The sequence below is a fragment of the Medicago truncatula genome, chromosome 5 (assembly GCF_003473485.1).
Source record: "Medicago truncatula cultivar Jemalong A17 chromosome 5, MtrunA17r5.0-ANR, whole genome shotgun sequence".
Taxonomy (NCBI): domain Eukaryota; kingdom Viridiplantae; phylum Streptophyta; class Magnoliopsida; order Fabales; family Fabaceae; genus Medicago; species Medicago truncatula.
In genome coordinates, this window is record NC_053046.1 from 33910983 (window position 1) to 33933403 (window position 22421).

General features: G+C 31.7%; 2 protein-coding genes across 3 annotated transcripts; one reads left to right on the forward strand and one right to left on the reverse strand.

The window, feature by feature from the left end:
* Positions 1-8615: 8615 nt before the first annotated feature.
* LOC11425943 (microsomal glutathione S-transferase 3) lies at positions 8616-12157 on the forward strand. Of its 2 annotated transcripts, none has more exons than XM_003616086.4 (4): positions 8616-8849; positions 8940-9015; positions 11555-11727; positions 11834-12157. In XM_003616086.4, exons 1-4 carry the CDS (start codon positions 8734-8736, stop codon positions 11907-11909), a joined length of 441 nt encoding a protein of 146 aa, XP_003616134.1. In that variant the 5' UTR covers positions 8616-8733; the 3' UTR covers positions 11910-12157. The 2 variants fall into 2 exon arrangements, with proteins under 2 accessions (XP_003616134.1, XP_003616133.1); XM_003616085.4 differs by having other exon boundaries at positions 8621-8849; positions 11817-12157.
* Positions 12158-12702: 545 nt separating this feature from the next.
* LOC11433137 (CASP-like protein 2A2) lies at positions 12703-14995 on the reverse strand. Its single transcript, XM_003616087.4, has 3 exons — positions 14649-14995; positions 13680-13797; positions 12703-13192 (listed from the first exon to the last, which is right to left on the reverse strand). The coding sequence occupies exons 1-3, from the start codon at positions 14876-14878 to the stop codon at positions 12911-12913; spliced, it is 630 nt and encodes a 209-aa protein (XP_003616135.1). The 5' UTR covers positions 14879-14995; the 3' UTR covers positions 12703-12910.
* Positions 14996-22421: the final 7426 nt, after the last annotated feature.

Here is a 22421-nt window from a genome sequence, read left to right on the forward strand (position 1 = left end):
ATGCGAAGTTGAGATAAATTTATGATCATTAATACAAGTGGTACATGTTTAATTAAAGGAATATATAGAGTACTTAATGAGGTACTACTTTCATAGCCATAGGAAATTTACAAGTTACATGATGAATTGTTTTTTCAACTTCTACAACTCCTTTTCGTTTCCATGCCTTAACTAAATTATTATGACCAATGGTACTACTACCTCCTTCCTTAATTATAAGGTCCTTTTAAAAAAATAACGGGAATTTTCTTTTTCTTTTCCTTCTCTTTTTTTTTTTTTTTAGAACAATAAATATTTAGGCAATGACATTCAGAAAAAAAAAAAACCAGAATTAAGATAATGGATATTTGTATTAAATATGTTTGTAATTACTATTATTTTTACAATTTTGTCCTTTAAGAAAGAGGGTTGACTTATGTTTTCAACATTCTATTTATTGCTGATTGAAGAAAAAGATGTATATTAAATAGGGGCATGTATGTAAAGAAATAATTAATGTAGTTGGAAATAGAAAATGGGTCTTATAAAAAGGGACAAATTTTTTTTCAAAAGGGTCTTATAATTATAGACGAAGGTAGTAGAAATCAACAATATTAAAAAAAAAATTAGGTTGTTTAACTAAGAAAAATAAATAAAATGATCTTGGCATTTACTTAAAGAAATTGAAGAGACTATGGTAAATAAACGATGCATGTTGAAACCAAAGAAGTAGAAAAAAAGGGGATATATACGCTTTTTTTCACTATGAGTTTTAAAAAAACAAAATCAGTATTTTATATTATGTGCAAAATGTCTTTTAAGATTGGTAATAATCAAATAAATTGGTCCATTTGACAAACAAATTTTTTATGGTCTCTTTTGAGATTTTTCTTTTATATATACAGAAGAAAACTCAAAAATTAATGCTTGACAAACATTTGTTTTGTTGTTAAGGACGTATTAAACATCCACGACGTGACATGACGTGTCAAACCACATGGTTGTGTCAGGTTGACAATTAACAACCATGCCATGTTGACTAACGCAAGAAAATGACAGAGGAGATCAATTGACCTTTTTTTTTTTCAAATTTCGGGTATTTGTAAGATTTTACATTTTTTTTTGGATATTTGCTTATTTAGTCACTTTTCTCTTTTATATAATATATTATGTTAAGGACGAATCAAACATCCACGACATGGCATGACGTGTCAAACCACGTGGTTGTATCACGTAGACAGTCAACAACCACGTCATGTTGACTAACGTAAGAAAATGAGAGAGGATACCAATTGAACTTTTTTTAAAATTTCGAATGTATTCGTAAGATTTTACATTTTTATGGGATATTTGCTTATTTAGTCACTTTTCTCTTTTATGCAATATATTATAGAGTAAAATATGTTTTTGGTTCCTATAAATATACCAACTTTTTGTTTTAGTTCCTTTAAAATTTTCCTTCAACTTTTAGTCCTTATAAAATTTTCAATCACTACTTTTGGTCCCTATTTTTAAGTAGATTTTTTTATTTTTTAATGAAATTATGCATAAATTTATTGATTATTGTAAAAATCACTCCAAAAAAAATAGAATTTTTTTAACAAAAGATGAATTAAATATGAATTTTTTACCTCCAAAAATATAAAAATTCATATTTAATTCATGTTTTGGTAAAATATTCTAAATTTTTTTGGGAGAGATCCTTATAATATTATACATTTTTCTGCAAAATTTTATTTAAAAATATGAATTTAGTTTGTTTGTATGATTTTGATGTTTTTGAATTTGGGATTTTATACTATGTGAAAATAAATTTAATTCTCTTATATTAACACATACATTGTATATGTTCGAAATTTTATGCTCGCGTGCTCTTATACTTAATCTGATCGTTTATACTTGTGTTTATCAAAAAAGATTAATTATATGTGCGGTTGAAATTTTACACATAGACAAACATATCTCCTATGAGCTTTCGGTTCACAAAAATTATGGAGGTATGGGTTTTAAAGATCTTGCTTCTTTTAACGCGGCGATGTTGGGTAAGCAGGCCTGGCAGTTTCAGACTGAGGTTGGTAGTCTTGTCTCCCGGTTATTTAAGGCTCGTTACTTTCCCCGGTCTGATTATCTACGGGCGTCTATAGGGGCAAATCCTAGTTACATTTGGCGCAGTATTCACAGTGTCCAAAGACTGATCCGCCAGGGTGCTCGTTGGTGTATTGGTACGGGCTCCTCCATTCCCTTGATGAATCATCCCTGGCTTGTTAATGGGGGTTGCATCACGTCTCTAAACACTGGTGGAGCTCAGTTCCGCACAGGTTCTATCAGTGATTTAATTGATCCGAGTACGAAGGCATGGCGACAAGACCTCATATCTCATCTGTTTGATGATTCCACAACAGATGCGATCCTACGTACGCTGTTGTTTCCCCAAGTTCTATCTGATGCTCTTAGCTGGAGTTGTGAGCGTAATGGGCAATATTCAGTGCGTAGTGCTTACCGTATTTACACAGAATTCATCAAAGTGGCTGCACACTTATATCGACCGGGTCCTTGGTCCTCTATTTGGAAGATGAAAGTGCCACCAAAGGTCAAGAACCTTGTTTGGAGAGTTTGTCGTGGTTGTCTCCCCACGCGAGCACGTCTTGTTATTCGTGGATTAGCTTGTCCTGTTCATTGTGTCCTTTGTAATGATGGCGAGGAGGACTCGATACACACTCTGTTTATGTGCTCAAGGGAAAGACAGGTCTGGCAAGCGGCTCACTTGTGGGGTTTTGTGCATCACGCAGTTGTGGAGTGTGCAAGTGTCGATGGTGTTGTGTTCCAGCTTATACAGAAAGTTCCGAGCTCTAAGTGTAGCCTGCTAGCGATGCATTTATGAAGTCTATGGAAACGCCGCAATTTGAAGCTTTGGCAGCAGCATAATGAGTCATCAGCCCAGGTTTTAGCGCGTGCAAAACAGGTGTTGGAGGACTGGAATCTGTCACAACAGATGCGTAATAATGGCATGTTGCTGCACTCTTCTGCTGTCACCGTGAGCAGTAGCAGCAATGTTGAATGGCAGCGGCCGAATCCAGGACGGTTCAAGTGTAATATGGATGCATCCTTTTCCTCCTCTGCTAACAAAGTCGGCATCGGCATGTGTATACGTGACTCTGCAGGAGGTTTTGTGCAAGCTCGAACTCTGTCATTTCAGTCATATTGTGCAGTAGACATTGGTGAAGCGCTTGGCCTTGATCATGCAATTCAAGGGTAGCAGCATTGCATTTAGATTCTGTTGATTTCTGCCTAGATTCTAAGGTTGCTGTGGATGAGTTTCATGAGGTAGCCAATCATGCTACTGATCTAGGTAGTATTATTAGTCATTGTAGGCTAATGTTCACTAATTATTTTCATGACTCTAAGGTAGAGTATTGTTGGAGGCAAGCAAATAGGGTTGCTCACGAGTTAGCTCACGCGGCCCTGTTGGAAGCTAGCTCCCAAACTTATGTTGATGTACCGCCTTGTATCTATGACTTGGTTTATAATGAAATGCATTAATACTTTTCCCCTCAAAAAAAAAAAAAATATCTCCTATGTGTTTATATATAACAATAAGTATGCAATCTTTTTTTTATGAGGAAACATGAATGCAAAGCAAACATCATCCGTCAGCATTTCGAACTTTGACTGTTTTAAACAGTTTAAATAGCATTCATACTTCATATCCAAAACATGTTTATTGTGATATTAACTATTAAATATAGTGTGCAACACATACTATCTCATATGATAAAAAATAAAAATAAAAAGCAAAAGAATAGAGTGCAAAAGCATCATTTTATATTTCTAACATTTTAACTATGTTTACATTCCAGCAACACGACAATCATCTATATCCAATTACTTTTATTTTATCAAATTATTATTGATGTCTACATGTTAACACTAGTATCTTATGTTTATTTTTCTTGTGAAGTCTTATGTCTATGTTTATGTTAATATATAGTTGTTGTTATTGCGTGCATACATGTAGGAAGAAATGATGGCTCATCAACATCGTTTGGGAAACTGGAAGACTGAAGATAACAAACTAGTTCGTGATGCTAGAGCTATGAGAAATATGTTGGTTGAATCTAATTCTTCTTCTTCTTCTTCATTTTCTATTGGTTTCAATAATCTAATGGTTTCAACAATCTCAATAGTAGAGGATCAGAAACCACTGCTCATCTAATCAATCGTCGACATCCACATCAATATCGTGGAAACACAAACACCATGACTATTTATGGTGTATCATCCATCCTGGTCATAGATAACAAGTCATTCTCCTCCTTATATCCACTATCGGAGCACAACCTGGAGCTGGACCTACTGCAGCTCGAGCTGAACCCACTTCTTTGATAATTATATCCAACATGAGGTGCAGTAGGTTTAGCTCCAATTTGTCCTCCAATAGTTGGATATAAGGAGGAGAATGACATGGTATCTATGCCCATGATGGACGATTCACCATTAGTAGCCGTGGTGTTTATGTTTCCACGATATTGATATGGATGGTGATGATTGATCAGCTGATCAATGGTTCCTGGCCCTCTATTACTAAGATCATTGAAACCAACAAAATACGAAAAAGAAGAATTGCATGCAGACAATATATTTCTTAGAACTCTTGCATCACGAACTAGGTTGTTATCTTCGGTCTTTTAGTTTCTTAAACGATGTTGAAGGACCATTCTTTCTTCCTACCTCTACATGCATGCAATACAACAACTATATATCAACATAAGCATGGACATAAGACTTCACCAAAAAAAATAGACATAAGATACTAGCGTTAACATGTAGACATAAATAATAATTTGATAAAATAAAAGTAATGAAGTATTGATGATTGTCGTGTTGCTCGAATGTAAACATGGTTAAAATATTAGAAATACAAAATGATGTTTTTGCACTGTATTCTTTTCCTTAATTTTTTTTATCATATAGGATAGTATGTGTTGCACACTATTTAATAATTAATATTGCACTAAACATGTTTTCGATTTGAAGTATCAATGTTAAATATAAAGATCATACTAACATGTGTCTCTATCCTCTGTCATGAAGATAATAATATTAAAATAACATTTTAAAAGCTAGAATAAAATATTGTTTTATTTAGTCTTTTGATTATAATAAGAAGTTAGTTTATGCATCTTTGGCAATTGAAAAAAATAATTGTAACTAAAACTGCAATTTAGAGTCAAAAATATTATTGCAAAATAATTTTTAGAGTAAAAAATATTGTATACCAGGTTTGCAAAATATTATTGCAAAATATGAATTAAATTGTAACTAAACAGTACTTTTATATGAATTAAATTGTCATTTAAACTTTTTGACACAATCAAAATTTGAAATGCTAACAGGTGATGTTTGCATTCATGTTTCCTCGTAAAAAAATGTTTGCATGCTTTTTTTTTTTTTAGGGGAAAAAAGTTTGCATGCATATATTATATATATATTTTTTTTTGAGCAAGCATGCATATATTATTGCATATAAACGCATATGAGATATGTATAAAGGTTTTTAAAATTTTGACCACACATTAATCTTTTTTTTATAAAGACAGGTGTAATAAATCTTATTGTATTAGAGTGTGCGAGCATAAAATTCCGAACGTATAAAATGTGTGTGTAAATGTAAGAATTAGTTCTCGTGAATTTAGCTCAGTTGGTATGGACAATGTATAAAATATGCAAGGTTCAGGTTCGAACCCCGACCACTACAAAAAAATGTAAGAAATATTAAAGATATTTTCACATAGTATAGAGCATAGTTTTAAAACTCGGATCGGACCGGCCGGTCGAACCGGTCCGACCAGGAACCGGTGGATAAGTCGGTTCGGTCAACTTATTGGATCGGTCATGTTATTGATCCGCTATGAACCGGTGTAACTCGACCAAAACCGGAATAAACTGGCAACTCGGAGGTCTTATCAAACCGGTCGGGTCAACACTTGACCAGTTTTTTATTTTGGAAAAAACTTAGGTACAATTCCTTAGGTGTTTTTCGTATGGTTCTTAACTAAATTCACTATGATTTCTGTAAATCCATAATTTTCTCAAAGTTTGTTATATCTAAAAATTATATTTTCTCAAAGTTTGTTTTAAAACTATGGTATAGAGGCTGAAATTCAAGAACATAAAAATCATACAAACAATCCCTGAGCTTATGGTAAAGATATTGCATATTATATACAGGGGTCGAGGTTCGAACTCCGGACACCCCATTTCTCCACGTTTAAAATGTATAAGCTCTAATCACTAGACTATTTGACAAAAAAAAAAAAAAAACATACAAACAAAATAAATTCATACACAAATAATTAAGGTTTTCAAAATAAGATTGATCGGTCAATCAATTAGTTGATTAAGTAATCAAACAATAAGGGAAAAAAATGGGCATAACGAAACAAATGTAAGATTTTCGACTCCAAATTTAGCTTCTTCAAAAAAAGATTTTCGACCCCAAGTTAGATCTTGCAGACATGGGAGATGTCTTCCCTGGGTCGTCGTCACATTCAACAACAATATCATGGTTTTCTGAAGCTTTCGTCTCCTGCAAACTCTCATCTTTTGTAGTCTCCTCTTAAACAAGGGAATGTATACATATCATCCTAATCGTATTCTTCCTCGTGCACTACCTTGTGCTTGCATCATTGGGTTCATTCATGTTTGGCTTTTCATTTCTTCTTTGTAAAGTCCTTATCCTTATACCAGTGTCACCTTGGACAATAGTAGTCAAACAACTTGATTACTCGTATTCTGGTGCACAACTCCCATCTTCCATCGTCTCATCGGAAACTAGGGCATGCATAACAAATTCTCCCAATCATGATCTCCTTGGTGCACTACCTTGTGAACTTGTGTTGGAACACCAGTCAATAAATAAGCGGGTGTCCGAAGTTTGAACCCGACCGACATATATAATATAATGGCAAATTTTATGGTACACCCAATAAATTTGGGTGTATCGGTACACCAATTCGTTAAATTAATAATAAATTAATTATTTTTTTGAAGAAAAATAATTATTTTCTATCATTGACAACTATAATAATTTAATTTTATTTACCAAAAGCTTCGACGAAATAAAATTTATTTTTTACAAATTTTTACTACTCATAACAATGAATATTGGTTATTATTTATGACAAAATGTAAATTTTTTAATATGATCCTTATAAACAATGAAATGATGTTTTTTTTTATGATATGACGTTTTCTAAAATATAAATATTGACAAATAACTTTTTATTTTATAAAAATGATCGTTAATTTATAAGTTTTGTGAAACAAGAGTACCGGTACACTAAAATTTCTGAGTATACCGTAGAAGTTCCCTAATATAATATAATACAATGTTCCTACAAACTAGCTAAGGCCAGGAGACATATAAAAGCAACTCTAAAGTTAACATTTAACTACTTTTTGATTGACATTTTTCTACTTATCAACTTAATTATTTTTCAAAATTTTAACATAAATTCAAATATACATCATAATCATAATTATAGAGAATTTGAAAACTACCTACTTATTTTAGTTGATTTTATGCTAGTAAATTAATAATTATAATTATGATGGGAGGCTTGCGACAATCATGAGACCATCAGAGCTTCGATGACGACCGTATGTGAAGCCCCGATATTTCAAAATGGATGACGTACCGTATCCCCTGTGTATCTTGCATCGATACCTGCCCGATACTTCCCGATACGTATTCGAAGAGTATCCAAATATTAAATTTTATTTTTTTAAAAAATAATTATCCGATACTTTCCGATATATCTCGATACGCACGGATACTTGTGTTTTTTATATTATTTTGATTTCTGTTTTTTTTTTGTGTAAAAAATAAGAATAAAAACATTATATTACTATAATATATATACATTTCCTTTATCTTTCTTTGGTGCTCGTACGACCCACACCACACCACACAACCAATTGCATCTTTCCCTTTCTCTTAATCGTCAATATTATATTTATATTAATGTGCTACGAACTTGATTTCTTGTGTTTGTTAATATACTTGCATATTAAAAAAATGGTTATAATTATATAATTTTTTTTTATTAACGTATCCCAGCTGTATCGTATCTTGATTTTTGAAATTTTTCCGTATCGGTGCAGTATCGTATCTCGTATTCGGCCTTCACAGACGACCGTCGATGCTCAATCGTTTATCGTCGTGAATAGTTGAAGCTCTATGGTTAGTCGACCAACAATAATGGTAGAGGTGTCAAATGGATTTCTCCATATATGAGTTATCCACTTATCATTATTTTTTTATTTATTAAACAATGATGTGTGATAGTGTCAATTATATTATGACAAATTTTATGGTACATTAAAAAATTCGAGGTACACCAAATCTTTAAATTAATAATTAAATAAGTTATTTTTTAAAAAATAATATTTTATATCATTTACAATTATAAAATTTAATTTTTTGAATTGTTATTATTCATAATAAAGAATATTGATACTTAAAATATAAAAAAATATATATATATATATATTATTGTTTCTTTTTTAAAGAATTTCATAAAAATTATCGTTAACGTGAGTAAAATTTAGAAAACCCACCATTTGTCTTACGTTGTACAGTTTATTACATGCTGACTTGTCTCACGTTGTGACACATCCACGAAACCAGACTCATCTCGTTGAATCTTTCGTTCTTCAGAAAAAAACTAACAAGAAACAAACCATCATCCAAAAATGGCGACACTGATAGAATTGTTACCAAAAGAATATGGCTTTGTGGCAATCGTTCTCGTTCTCTACACCTTCCTCAATTTCTTCATGACCTTTCAAGTTGGCAAAGCTCGCAAGAAGTAATTGCTTTTTTTTTCCTTTGCTTCAATTTGTTATAGATGTAAGTTTTTTGATTTTGTTTACAAGGTGTTTGTTGAAATTCCTCACAGGTACAAAGTTTTCTATCCAACGCTTTATGCTTCTGAATCTGAAAACAAAGATGCCTTGCTCTTCAATTGCGTTCAGGTATCTTCCAAAAAGTGTTTAACACTTCCATTACTCATTGACACTTCCACAGCCAAACCAAACAGGGATAAGATTCATAACTTGTATCCGAACATGATTCATTTTACTTTAAACTCATTTTTAACTGAAATTAATTTTACAAAATAAACTGACTCGAAAAATGTTAATTAAACTAGGATGGATTTTGGTTTTTCAATATTTAACTTTTATACTAAAAAATATTTAACACATGTTATAAATAATTAATTGGTATGATATTAACATTGTGATTCCTGTGTTCCTTGTCGAGGTATAGTAGATGAACAAAACTTTATTTTGGCATATTGATATGTTATAAATATATATACTAAAGGGTATGATATTTAGTATTAACAATTCCATGGCATTGAGGTTGTCCCCAAAGCCTTGTTGGCGTTTTTGGGGCGTTAATCCCAAAAATCAACTTACCTTTGGAGTTGAAAGATTATCAGTCTATTTCCTTGTTAGGTTGTATTTATAAGCTATTGACTAAGGTCCTAGATAGGAGGTTGGCAAATCTTCAATATGCCGATGATACTTTATGCATAGGAAAACCTACGGTGGCGAATCTTTGGACTTTGAAAGGGTTATTGAGAGGCTTTGAGATGTTGTTGGGTTTGAAAGTAAATTTCTACAAAAGTTGTTTGATGGGGGTGAATGTTACGTCGGATTTTATGGAAATGGCGTGCCAATTATTGAATTGTAGTGAAGGAAGGTTGCCTTTCAAATACTTGGGGTTGCCGGTTGGGGCAAATCCAAGTAGTGTCGTAACATGGGATCCTGTGTTGGAGCAACTCTCTAAGAAGTTGAACTCATGGGGTAGTAGTACATGAGTCTTGGAAGAAAAATTACTTGAATTCAAAGGGTGTTCCTTTGGGGTGGTGTGTGGGGTCGTATGAAGATTAATTGGGTGAAGCGGAGAAAAGTCTGTCAACCAAAAGAGAAAATGGGGGTCTTGGGGTGCTGGATGTGAGAGTGGTTATTTTGAGTTTACTGGCCAAATGGAGATGGAGGTTAGTGCAAGGGAAAATGCTTTTTGGAAGGTGTTGGTGGAGAAATATGGTCAAAAGGCCACCGATTTGTTGGTGAGGTGTGGTACTTGGCCACGTTATGCTTCTAGATGGTGGAAGGACTTAGTGAACCTAGAGGGAGGGGTGAGTCAAAATTGGTTTAACACGGAGATGATGAGGAAAGTTGGTAACAAATACGAGTTTTTGGAGGGTGGCATGGAGAGGTGTCATTCATAGCAGAATATTTAAGACTTTTCTCTATGGCAAATAACCAAGACGCGACGGTGGAGGAGATGTGGGTAGATGGTTCTAATGGGGGAGGATGGGGGTTTTCTTGAAGGTGTGATTTCTTCGTACGGGAGACCAATCTTTGTAACAATTTATTGGAAGATTTGAAAGGCTTTACAAGGTGTCAAGAAGATGATAGGTGGACTTGGAAGTTGGAGGAAGTAGGGGGTTTTTCGGTAAAATATATGTATAGCAAGTTGGAAGGCTTGATGGTAAGGGAGGACAATCATCCAGAGGATGAAAAGAGGGTGTTTTGTCAAATTTGGAAGTCTAGGGCTCCGTCGAAGGTGGTAGACTTTTCTTGGAAGCTTCTCCTTGACCGGATTCCGACAAGGATCAATCTTCATAAAAGAAATGTGTTACCAATGGAAAGTGCTATTACTTGTGTTTGGTGTGTGACGGAGATTGAATCTTCCCATCACCATTGTTTACATTGTTCTTTGGCGAGGAATATTTGGTTGGAATTGATGTGGTGGCTTGATTTTAATTTTATCACTTCTCCAAATTTGTTTGTCCATTGGGAGTGTTGGGGAGGAGGGTCAACGAATAAGAAAATCCAAAAAGGTTTGAGGTTGATTTGGTACGTGGTGATTTGGAAAATTTGGCAAGCTCACAATGATCACATTTTTAATAATACGATTAAAGGGGATGAGGAGGTGAAAGTTATTATGTGGCGTTGGATTTTGGGTAGGACGAATACGCCGTCGTGTTTATAATACGAATGGACTTGAACCCAAGGGATTGCTTGCTACGCTAAGGGAGGGCAGTTTGGTATTTTGCTATGAGGTTGAGCCTGCTGCCTTCAGTTCAGTGTTGTCTGCTGTGCTGCTGGTTTTGGATTACGCACAGGCTGTGCTGCTGGTCTGGTTTGAGTTTTTCGGGGACTGGTATGATGCGGCTCTACTGTCGGCGTTGCTGACTATGTGTTGCTGCCAGTTTTTGGCCATTGGCTGTTGCGGTTTCCTTTCCTTTGGGGCAGATCTGACTTCTAGCGGTTGTAGGGGTGGGTTTTTGGAGTTTTGTTTCAAGTGTACAGCATAATAATATTTACGGCACTTTTGTACTTGTTTCTTCCTTTATGCAAACTTTTTTATTGCGTCTTGCATGAGTTCGTCATTAATAACATTTGCTGATTAAAAAATAATAATTTTTTTTTTGTATTATTAACATAGATTCTTTTTTTGTCTATCTATTTTGATAATTTTGTCTTTTGGTGAGTGCAGAGAGGGCACCAAAACTCTCTGGAAACGATGCCCATTTTCTTCACGTTGATGATTTTGGGAGGGCTGAAGCATCCTACCATTTGTGCTGTCCTTGGAGTACTTTACACTGTTGCTAGATACTTCTACTTTGTAGGCTATGCCTCAGGCGAACCCAAGAACCGTCTCAAACTCGGGTGATTAAAATTTACAATTAACCATAAGTGTCATTTCTGTGATTAAAACCATGATTGATTAATATGTAACTGAATTTATATGCTAACAGGGGATTTTTTATGCCAGCACTACTGGGGCTTATGGTGTCTACACTTTCATTTGGATGGAGTCTTGTCAATCAGCCTGCAAGCCACTGACTTGAACTTTTATCTCTTGTACTGTAGCCTCTTGATAATGAGGTTATTAAATAATTATAATGCCAAGGATTGCAAATGAATAATGTAAGTTCAAAATTTGTTGCGTTTGATTTTCTTGCTTGCCTTTGTATGTTACAGTAAGGACAAATTTAGAGTTTCAACATGGGTTTTTGGATATTCATCACTGTTTTGTATGAAGTTGACTATTCTTCAATCAAATAGCTTGATCTATACAGACGTAACTTTCAGAGAAGTTTGTTATGTAATTATCCTGCAAAGTGTAGTCCTCAATTGTCAGGCTGTTTACTCACTCGTGACTAAATCAGATGTCTCGTTGCGAACTTGGAATTAGTTCTAAAAGTCTTTAAGTTGTGGTAAAACCTTGGCCGTGTACTAGTGGTCAAAGTAAATTAGCATAAAAAGATAGCTTGATACACTATTCCCCTGTTTTTGGTTTTATATTTACCAGATTTTGGAGTGTTAGCCATTCAAATTTTGTTTCGGACATACCATAAACGTATCCTAACCGTATTTGCATCCATACTTGGGATCTATGATGCGAGTACTTCATTTTGAAGTACCTGTATTTTAGATATTACAGTTCGTATCTCCCAGATCCCAGTTCGGTTTGTGCATTTTTAATTTTACCCATAAACAACATATTTGGCCAAATTATATGAATTGATGTCTCAAACCATGATTTGAGTAAAAGTAATTTAGTTTAGAAGCACTTTAAGTTTTTGCTTCAAGGAGCATATGTGGATTATTATCTTCTCATTTTGGAATACCAATAAAAGATAGTTATAACCAAGGCAACTTCAAATCATGCACATATCAGTACTTTGTTATCCACCAGGATATAATTATTCATGTACACATTATCAAGGGAAAATAATGTATAATTTTACATTGATTTTCAAAACAAACTAAACTTTTGAATCAAAACTAAAATTCTAAAAGGAAATGACCATCGATTAGGGACATAGGGAGTTATAATATTGTAAGGTCAGCCATTGAAAGCAGCAATGCCAATGTCCTTGTTGGAGTTGTTGTTGAATTCTGCTGGTGCATCATACTTGCTAAATAGTCTATAAGAGGATATGAGTGAAAGCAAAATATAGCAAACCACAGCAATAAATGTGATAACTAATGAAGCTTTGATCTTGTGACAAAATGAACCAAAAGACCCACAAGCTGAACTCCATCCTGCAGTAGGGACTCCATATTCAGCAAGGTATAGAACCTCTGTTAATACAGCTCCAGCAGCTAGGATTATGTAGGTTTGCACCTATAGGATATCAAACACAAATGGATCAATTGATATTTTATTTATTACATTATATATTGACAAAATTGTCTAAAACACATTCAAATTTTACATCAAAAATTTAAGGTCTGGGTCAAAGTAGTTGTAATATAATACGATATTGAATGATTGGATGAGGGGTACCTACCCAACCAAACTCAGGTGATGTTGTGTTCACCTAATAAAATTAATATTTTAGATTATCATAACTTAAAACTATAATACCATCACCTATGAAGCATAGACACTCCTCGAATTAGGTGTGTCTCAATGTCGGACACGTGTCGTATCCGACACTGACACATATAATTACATTGAATTATATAATTTTCTCAAATTATTATCGGTGTCAGCGTGTCAATGTGTCGTATCCGGTATCCGTATCCGTGCTTCATAGACAATCACATATTAAATTGAAGTACTTATCAATATGGTAAGAAATCTAAATCAGAAAAAGTGAGATATTGACCTGGTCAAGCAAAAAGAAAGCCCAAGCTTTAGGCATGGTTGAAGGGCGTGGCACAGCAACAATGACTGCTGAGAATAGTGAATATCCTGCACAAATACCATTGGCATGCACCAAATACCTACAATATGCAAAATCCAAACACCAAAATGAGATTGGTTCATGATTAACTGGAATATATTTCATGTCTGGTGGAATAATCTTCTTCAATGTTTAAGTATACTACCTAAGTAACTAGTTATTTTGTTTTGTTTCCTAACTATTGTTTTACTTGCTCTATGTTTTGCTGTTGATTGGTTTGTAATTTCTCTTTGTAACTACCGTTGAATCCTCGTCTTGCACTTCTTGTGTCCTATTGATTTAAAATAATTCATTTTGTTTTAAAATTCAAAAATAAATTTTTTATTTAAAATTTTTTAGCATGTGCAAATTTGCATATGATAAAAACTCTTAAAATAAATATAAATTTTATCTAGAGGGTATTGACGATACGAAGCTTTAAGGTATCTAAGAATTTAAGAAAATAAATATAAGAGTCAATCAAATTGAATGTCAACAATTAACAAATTCAACAACCTATCAAAAAGAAAAAAACAAATTCAACAACAACAACAAAAATCACCAATCAAATTATTTCTTTGAAAACGAATCTATCCTTCAAATCTCCTCAATCACTCAATGTTAGAGAGTGGTTAAATTGAGTTGGAGAAATTTTGCACCTTATTTCAAAGATTAATCAAATAAACAAAAATATCCCTCCTCTAAATTTCCTCTATCAAATGACCAAGTGAGTTTTCATTTGTCCACAATGCAAAAACAAAACAAAAAAACATTCTTCACAAACCAAAACCTTGGTCAAAACAATTGAATAATATCCTTATGTTTATGGATCCAATTTAAGTAGAGGGAAAAAAAAAAAAACTAAAAACATGATTAAAACTACGTACAAAATTTGGTAAATTTAATTGATACCTGAAAGCACCAAGATCGGAATAGGCAACAGAACCATACTCATTTTCCTCAGAATTCTTAAGCATAATGATAAGAGCTGTTACACATAAACAAATAGGAAACAAACGCAAGAAAGTCTCCACAATACGTAACAATGAAGCTTCTTTGCCTTCAAATTCTTCATCAACTACTGAATTTCCCATTTCAATTGAAGATCTTGTAGCTAATTCAACACCAATTCCCTTGTCCATGTTATTATTGTGCACTAGTATATAGCTACAAATTGGTTTTTTTTTTTTTTTGTGGAAAAAATAAAGGTACGAATTGGGTTTGGTTGGATAATTGGCTTAATTTGATTCTACATAAATATGATATTGCACAAAGCCAACTACTAGGGAGTTAGCATTAAATGCATCATTATATCATTATGGGGAACAAGTGAAGAACGTATTCCCAAGGCAACTACTACCCATCGCATAGATTAATGGTAACTAATTATCGAACATACAGACAAATGGATTTATAAAATTAGGGAAATGTTAACTTGTGCCTTTAAGGTACATGTTAAGAAAATAATTGCGTCATGTTATCCTGTGTTTGGGGCACTATTTAAGAAAGTTAGTAACGGTTTTTTTTTTTTTTTAAATAACAACTTTTTTACTTTCATAAAGTGGAATCTTACTCAAGGGGGAGACAATAACCTTACTCGAGGCCTTTCATTTTACTGATACGAATAGATTAAACCGGGTTGTCTTTGAGTCTGACTCATCTACTTTAGTGTAAGCTTTATCGTCTCCGAGCCATAGTGATTCAGAATTCTATGACATTGTTTCTAATATTATTTATTTGTTATCTTTACATTCTAACTTCGAGGTGACGTTTATTATGAGACAAGCGAACATAGTTGCCCATACTTTAGCTAGGCGGCCTGTTCTTGGGCTAGTCACCGTATTTTTTATTCTTATCCTTCTTGGATTGAACATTGGTTGATTAATGATAATAATTAACTTTGCTTCGGTAAAAAAAATGGAACATTCAACTTTTTTCAATGCAAAATTTATATATTTGTCTCCTTAACTAGTACCCAAAAGGCATTAGTTAACATTTTACAAATTAGTTTACTTGAAGACACTGGTGGATATTGAGTTATTTTGTTGGGGGTGCCAATCATCTATGTAATATATATTAAACGGTTTCAAGAAGTAACAATAATTAATAACCGGTCTAGTGGTATAAATTGTTTGAAAGAAGCAAGAGAATGTGGGTTCGAATCCCCTAAAAAATATGGAAGTGTTGAATCGACGATCTTTTACAATTTACGTACAACATTTCTTTTCTATTGTAACACCTGAAATTTGATTAATATAATACACCTAATATAGTATATAAGGAAAACCGGGGATGCCATGAGCTTCGCAAGTCCCTAAAGAGATCCGTCATTATTAGATAAAATAATTTCAGTTTATGTGGGTCCTATTTCTAGAAATTAACATTGCTCATAGAAATTAATAGAGTAAAATTTGTTACCTTGACAGGTCTAATCATTATTAGAAATAATCTTACTCATGTCTTGTTGTTAAGAAGTCTAATCAGAAAATTTTATCATAGGATACACATGTTTTAGCTTATTGTGGATAATTTTTCTTGATCTGATGTATCATTTCCTACTTAAAATATAGTATAAGCCAAGAGAAGTAACATAGAGATAAAGATTGCAAAAAGAAGCAAACGAATAATGTTATATAACCTCCCAATAATAGGAAATTAAAGGTTCTGGCTTAGTACTTCTTTTCATTAAGTTCTAGCACATGATTGGGTTTTCATTTTAACCCTTCATAAAAGGTGATGAGTTTTTTTTAGGGGATAAAAGGCGATTAGATTGTATTCAAACATTGAAACCTCAAAAGTTTACTTTTTTTCTTTCTTTAAACTTACCATTTATTTTCATTTTTATGTTCTTGACAAGTGGCATTTGTTAATAAGACCTTATAAATATTAGGGTTAGCAAGCTAACAAATTCCCTAAACAAAACTAAGTTTATTGAAAAAAAAATTAAGTTTCAATTTTTTAAGAAATAAATTAGCTCTCCCCTATAAAAAGAAATAAATTAGCACAATTTATAAAATAAAATTTACATATCAAGTTCTTTAACATGTACCATTGCATGTTTGCATTTCACTTAATATTATTAACATGTTTTATTTAAGAGTGTTACCATCAAATTAATGTACTTTCTTATTGAAAATAAGTTATAACTTTGTTTAAAAATTGATGTCAATAAACCCTACCATCCTGACCAACAGCAAGGTTCCTAATCATTTGAACCAATTCGTGACACAAGTGATTATCAAGACAACCTACCACCAATAGCTGGAGAGCCATGCTAGAATTAATGTAATTCAACTATATATACATACATACATACATACATACATATATATATATATATATATATATATATATATATATATATATATAGATTTTATGCCCCAAGACAACCTACCACAAAAGTGTATATCTCAAGAGAAAATCTCACTTTTGATAGCAAATTGACCTTTTCTAACTCCATAAATCAAAACTGCAACAAATATAAAATTGAGAAATCGAAAAAAAAGTGAGGTACATGTGTAAATTTGTATTAAAATTTGTACACTTTATATTAGATATACTCCATTTTGTAATAAATAATCGTTGTTTTTCGATAAAAAAATGTTAATTTTAGTTGTTTCAACATATACGACATTATACATATTAGACAAACAAAACAAAAGGAGATCAAAAGTGCTACTAATAATAAGTGAAGATTCATAACAATTTTTTTGTTTGAATCAACAAATATTATTAAGAGAAATGATATTTGTACAATCAATCTGTGACAACTTTTGTACAACTTTCTCTCTCATACTCACATGATGGTCTTATCCTCTCTTTTCATTTTTCTCTCTCCAATGTTTTTTACCAATAAGAAAAGAGAAAAACAAAATTATCACTAAAATTGTCATGGAATGGATGTACAAATATCATTGATCTATTATTAAAACCCCACCCATGCAAGACGCACGGAGCCGACAGTCAAAGAAATACACGTGTGTGTTTACACACATATACACAAAAGTGCAACTAAGTGAAGGATCCAGCACCCTTTTTATTTTTTTGTTTTGAATATGCAATGGCCCGCACTATGGTCTACGCATTCTGTCACAAAACACAGATCGATAACTACCACAAACTATATAAAAATGAAAGGAAACGATGCAATGTGATGGAATAGAGGAAGGAGGAGTGTTATCATCATATTATTTAACACACACATAACCTATACTCTTTGAATATTCATATTAGTTTTACTGAACTTGTATGAGCCTCATGCATGGGTGTATATAAATTTTAACTAACGAGTGTGTTGAAATGTGTATATTAAAAAGTGTTAATTTAGTTGGCAATTAATTGATAGAGACATGTATTGTTATATACAGGAGTTGGAGTTCGAACTCGGATATCCCATTTATTCACCTTCAAAAAAGGTAAATTCTAATTATTGAATTATTGACAAAAAAAAAAAGCGTTTTCTTAACATTATTCATAAGGAAAGTCTTACTTAATCATAAATGTTTTGACATTTTGGTTAGACACACAAAAATACGTATCAATTTATTATTCTAATAATATATATTATTGAATACTTTTTTCTTTTTACTTTTTTCAAATGTGCGTGCCTTCAAATCAAGATCAAATTCTTAATGCAACCAAGTATTTTCGGATGGGAAATGCCAAGAAACACAATGTGAAAATTCTATCTTGCAAATTATGTTAATTTTTTTTTTCTTGATAAATATTAGCGCAGCAATTGTTTCTTAAATCAAGTAATCAAATTAATGGATGAATTAGAGAGAGAAGAAAGTGTTGGAAGTTTGTTATAACTAACAAACAAACTTTTAAAACTAACTTTACTAATGATTGTGGATTAATCATCTAATAATAAATACGTGCTATTTGTTAAATCCTTAACACATTTTGATAGATTAAATTGTTATGACCTTATGAGTTTAACTCAGTTGGTAGAAATAATGTATATTATGTACAAGATTCAGGCTTCAAACTTCAGTCACCACAAAAATAATTAAATAATTCCATTTGGGTCCATCATTTATTTCTAAATATTCAAACCATGGAACATCTTTACTCAAAAAAAAAAAAAAAGACCATGGAACATCAAATCATTCCATTTCACTTCATTCTACCAAACAGCCTCGAAAATCAGTTTAAACAAATGCAGCAGTCAAATGAACGAGAGTCGAAGTTCATCAGAGAAACATCATTGACCTCCGTTACACCATTTGACTAATTGTGGCAAAAAAAAGTACTCCCTCCGTCCTTATATGTAAATACTTTTTGCCTCTAATAAAAGGGTGTTTACATATAGGAACGGAGAGAGTATTGTATATAATCATGATAAAATAAGAAATAAATATTGGATAAGGAAGCTGTTCTTAATGATATTGTTATCTAGTTGTTGCATATAGAAAATGGTTGTCAAGTGTTGTGTATGTCTTCAAATTTGTGAAGTTGAGAATGATAAGAATCGTGACACGATTTGGCAAGCGTGTCACCATTTCTAGGCAGTGAACATGTTTTGCAAGGTGTCCAATCGTGACACGATTTTGGGAAAACGTGGCACGATTTTCGACTTGCTGGGCAAGTTTTTCAGGATAAGGTTGGTCGTACCTTGGGTCTTACGCACCAAACGTGTCACGATTTGGGAAAACGTGACATGATTTTGACAGCTGAAAACTGCTATATAAGTGTTCTTTGCAGATTTTGAAGGAGAGCTTGGAGAGAGAGAAACTTGAGAAATCAAAGGAGGTAACTTTAGGGTTAAGGGTCTTTGATTAGAGTTCTCTTGGGTAGTGAAACATTGTAAACACCTTGGGTGAGTGAAAATCATTGAGTGTCTTATTCATTGGTGAGATTGGGAAAATGGGTAGAAATTATGGTTGTTCTTTGTGAACTTGTCAAAGCTAATTTCTTGTAACCCATTTGTATCTCTTTGTAAGAACTCTTTGATAGTGGATTGGAGAGATCAATCTCTCCCCCAGATTAGGTCAAGTTGGACCGAACTGGGTCAACAATCTTTGGTGTGTTTGTTTCTCTCTTCCCTCCCTTTATCTTGTGCTTGTGATTTTGAGTTTTTCACTTTGATTACTAGATTAGATCTAGGTGTTGTTATTATTGATGTTGCTTGTGTTTAGTGTGAAATTTGTTACTACTTTCCTTTACTCCACACATCATAGTTTGTATTGGTGTGAGTTTTGAATCCGAATTCACAATAGTTACCTTTTACATAGAACTTCACAAGCCAATAATCTTCACACCAATCTCTCAACTTCAAAAACAATTTCCTTAATTATTTTGCCCACCTTCAGACGAAACATAAAAGCAATTTCCATAAAAAAATTAATAAATAAATTATAAACAAACACATATAAACACACACACAACCCTTGCTATCATCAAACTATAAGCACAAATCTCATAAAAATAACCTAAGTTATATTCATATAAAGTAGCAAAAGATAAAAACTATAAGTATTAAAAAACAAGGGTTAATAGTGTTTTTCACCCCTGTAATATAGGTCATTTCCAGTTTTTGTCCTTATAAAATTTTTGGTTTGATTTGCATCCTTGTAAAACTTTTTTTCTTCCGGAAAACACCCCTCCCCCATATGACTGTACATATTTGCTGACGTGGTACACTGTGTGGCATGTTGACTGTGCATATATGCTTATGTGGCGTGCTGACTGTATAATTAATTATATTTTTTATTTTTCTAAGGCTACATGTGGCATTTGTGCCTATTTTTTTAAAAAAAATTATAATATAAATTCATTTATATTAATTTAGAAATAAAATAAATTTTAAAAATTTGAAAATTAATTTTTGAAAATAAAAAATTCAGGATTTTTTTTTATTACAAAAATATTTTCCAAATTTTTTATTTTATGTTTAAATTAGAAAATAATTTTTTCCTAAAATTTTAATTTAAAAAATGATTTAATAAAAATCTGGAATAAAATTTTCGAAAAAAAAAATATTAATTTCTTCTAAATTTTTTAAAAAATTTGTATCCAGATTTTTAAAAATAAAACATTTTTCAGAATTTCTTTTTGTAGAAAAAATTTTAAAACTGTTTTTTATTTCGGGAAAAAAATATGACTTTTTTTTTTAAAAATTTCGAATTTGTTTTTTTTAATTTAACTTTTTTTTTATTTTGAAAATTAAACTCCAGAATCTTTAAAAAAATTCGAAAAATCTGGAATAAAATTTTCGAAAAAAAAATCTGAATTTCTTTTAAACTTTTTAAAAAATTGTATCCAGATTTTTAAAAATAAAACATTTTCCAGAATTTTCTTTTTGTAGAAAAATTTTAAAACTGTTTTTTTTTCGGGAAAAAAAATATGACTTTTTTTTTTAATTTCGATTTTTTTTTTCTAATTTAACTTTTTTTATTTTGAAAATTAAACTCCAGAATCTTTAAAAAAAAACTGAATTTCTTCTAAATTTTTTTAAAAATTGTATCCAGATTTTTAAAAATAAAACATTTTCCTTAATTTTTTTTTTTGTAGAAAAATTTTTAAAACTGTTTTTTTTTTCTGGAAAAAAAATATGACTTTTTTTTAAAACCTCGAATTTGTTTTTTCTAATTTTTTGTGATTTTTTAATATTTGAATTTAAAAAAAAATCGATATTTCAAAAAAATCTTATCGTTTTTTCTGATTTTTTTAATATTTGAAAAAAAATACTTTTTTTTTTATTTTTAAATTTTATGGAAAAAAATCTGAATATTTTTCTGATTTTTTTTTATTTTTGAAAATTAATTTTCAAATATTTTAAAAAATAAAATATGATGTAGACAATTAATAATAAATAAAAATTAAAAAAAAAAACCAAGTCAGCGCCACATATGCGCATTTGATGAGTTGGATGGAGGAGGGGTGTTTTTCGGAAGAAAAAAAAAGTTTTACAAGGATGCAAATCAAATCGAAAATTTTATAGGAACGAAAACTGGAAATGGTCTATATTACAGGGTGAAAAGCAATATTAACCCAAAAAATAATTTTTTAAATTGCAAATAGAAGTATAATCATGATGTTTTGCATTGCAATGACAATAGTGAAAGAAAAATGATATTTGTACAATCATTTTGTACAAATTTTGTGACAACTTTCTCTCTCATATTCATATTTTATTTTTTATTTTTTCTCTATATTACTTTGATTTTCGTGCTAATACATACTTTTCTTTGTAAAAATAAGATTGTCTATTTGATTGTCATGCAAATAGATGTTCAAATAACACTACTTATAGTCGAAAATTGACACCTTCTAGACATTGATATAGAAATAGAATTACATGTAATGCACAAATAAAAAAAAAAAAGTAACATTATAAGTTTAAAATGTAAAAGGTTTGGAAGCAAAGAAGAAGATTTTCGTCAAAGAGGATGAAAAATTCGAAAATGAAAAGACCCTTAATCTTACACCGAAGATTAATTGTATATGGAGCGAAGAAAGAGAAGAGTCTAGAAAAGTAAATGGACTGCAATGGGAGAATTGACGGGACTGAAATTCATGGAACTATTTTTTTTTAGAGGAACAAGCTTAATTTATTTCATTAATGATAATAGATTCAATATATGTTGGAATGATATAATGAATACGAAAACTAACTTCCGACGTAGCCGTTCTAGCTAGACTATGAGCAATTTTGTTTGCTTGTCTTCTAATTAATTTAAT

What these genes read in the sequence shown, in the direction of transcription:
- LOC11425943 (XM_003616085.4), top strand. Translation starts at nt 8,734, where the DNA reads ATGGCGACACTGATAGAATTGTTACCAAAAGAATATGGCTTTGTGGCA. An exon ending in GTTGGCAAAGCTCGCAAGAA is followed by an intron (nt 8,850 to 8,939) that starts GTAATTGCTTTT and finishes AATTCCTCACAG; the next exon opens with GTACAAAGTTTTCTATCCAA. An exon ending in TGCTCTTCAATTGCGTTCAG is followed by an intron (nt 9,016 to 11,554) that starts GTATCTTCCAAA and finishes TGGTGAGTGCAG; the next exon opens with AGAGGGCACCAAAACTCTCT.
- LOC11433137 (XM_003616087.4), bottom strand. Translation starts at nt 14,878, where the DNA reads ATGGACAAGGGAATTGGTGTTGAATTAGCTACAAGATCTTCAATTGAA. An exon ending in TCCGATCTTGGTGCTTTCAG is followed by an intron (nt 13,798 to 14,648) that starts GTATCAATTAAA and finishes TGCATATTGTAG; the next exon opens with GTATTTGGTGCATGCCAATG. An exon ending in CTTTCTTTTTGCTTGACCAG is followed by an intron (nt 13,193 to 13,679) that starts GTCAATATCTCA and finishes GATATCCTATAG; the next exon opens with GTGCAAACCTACATAATCCT.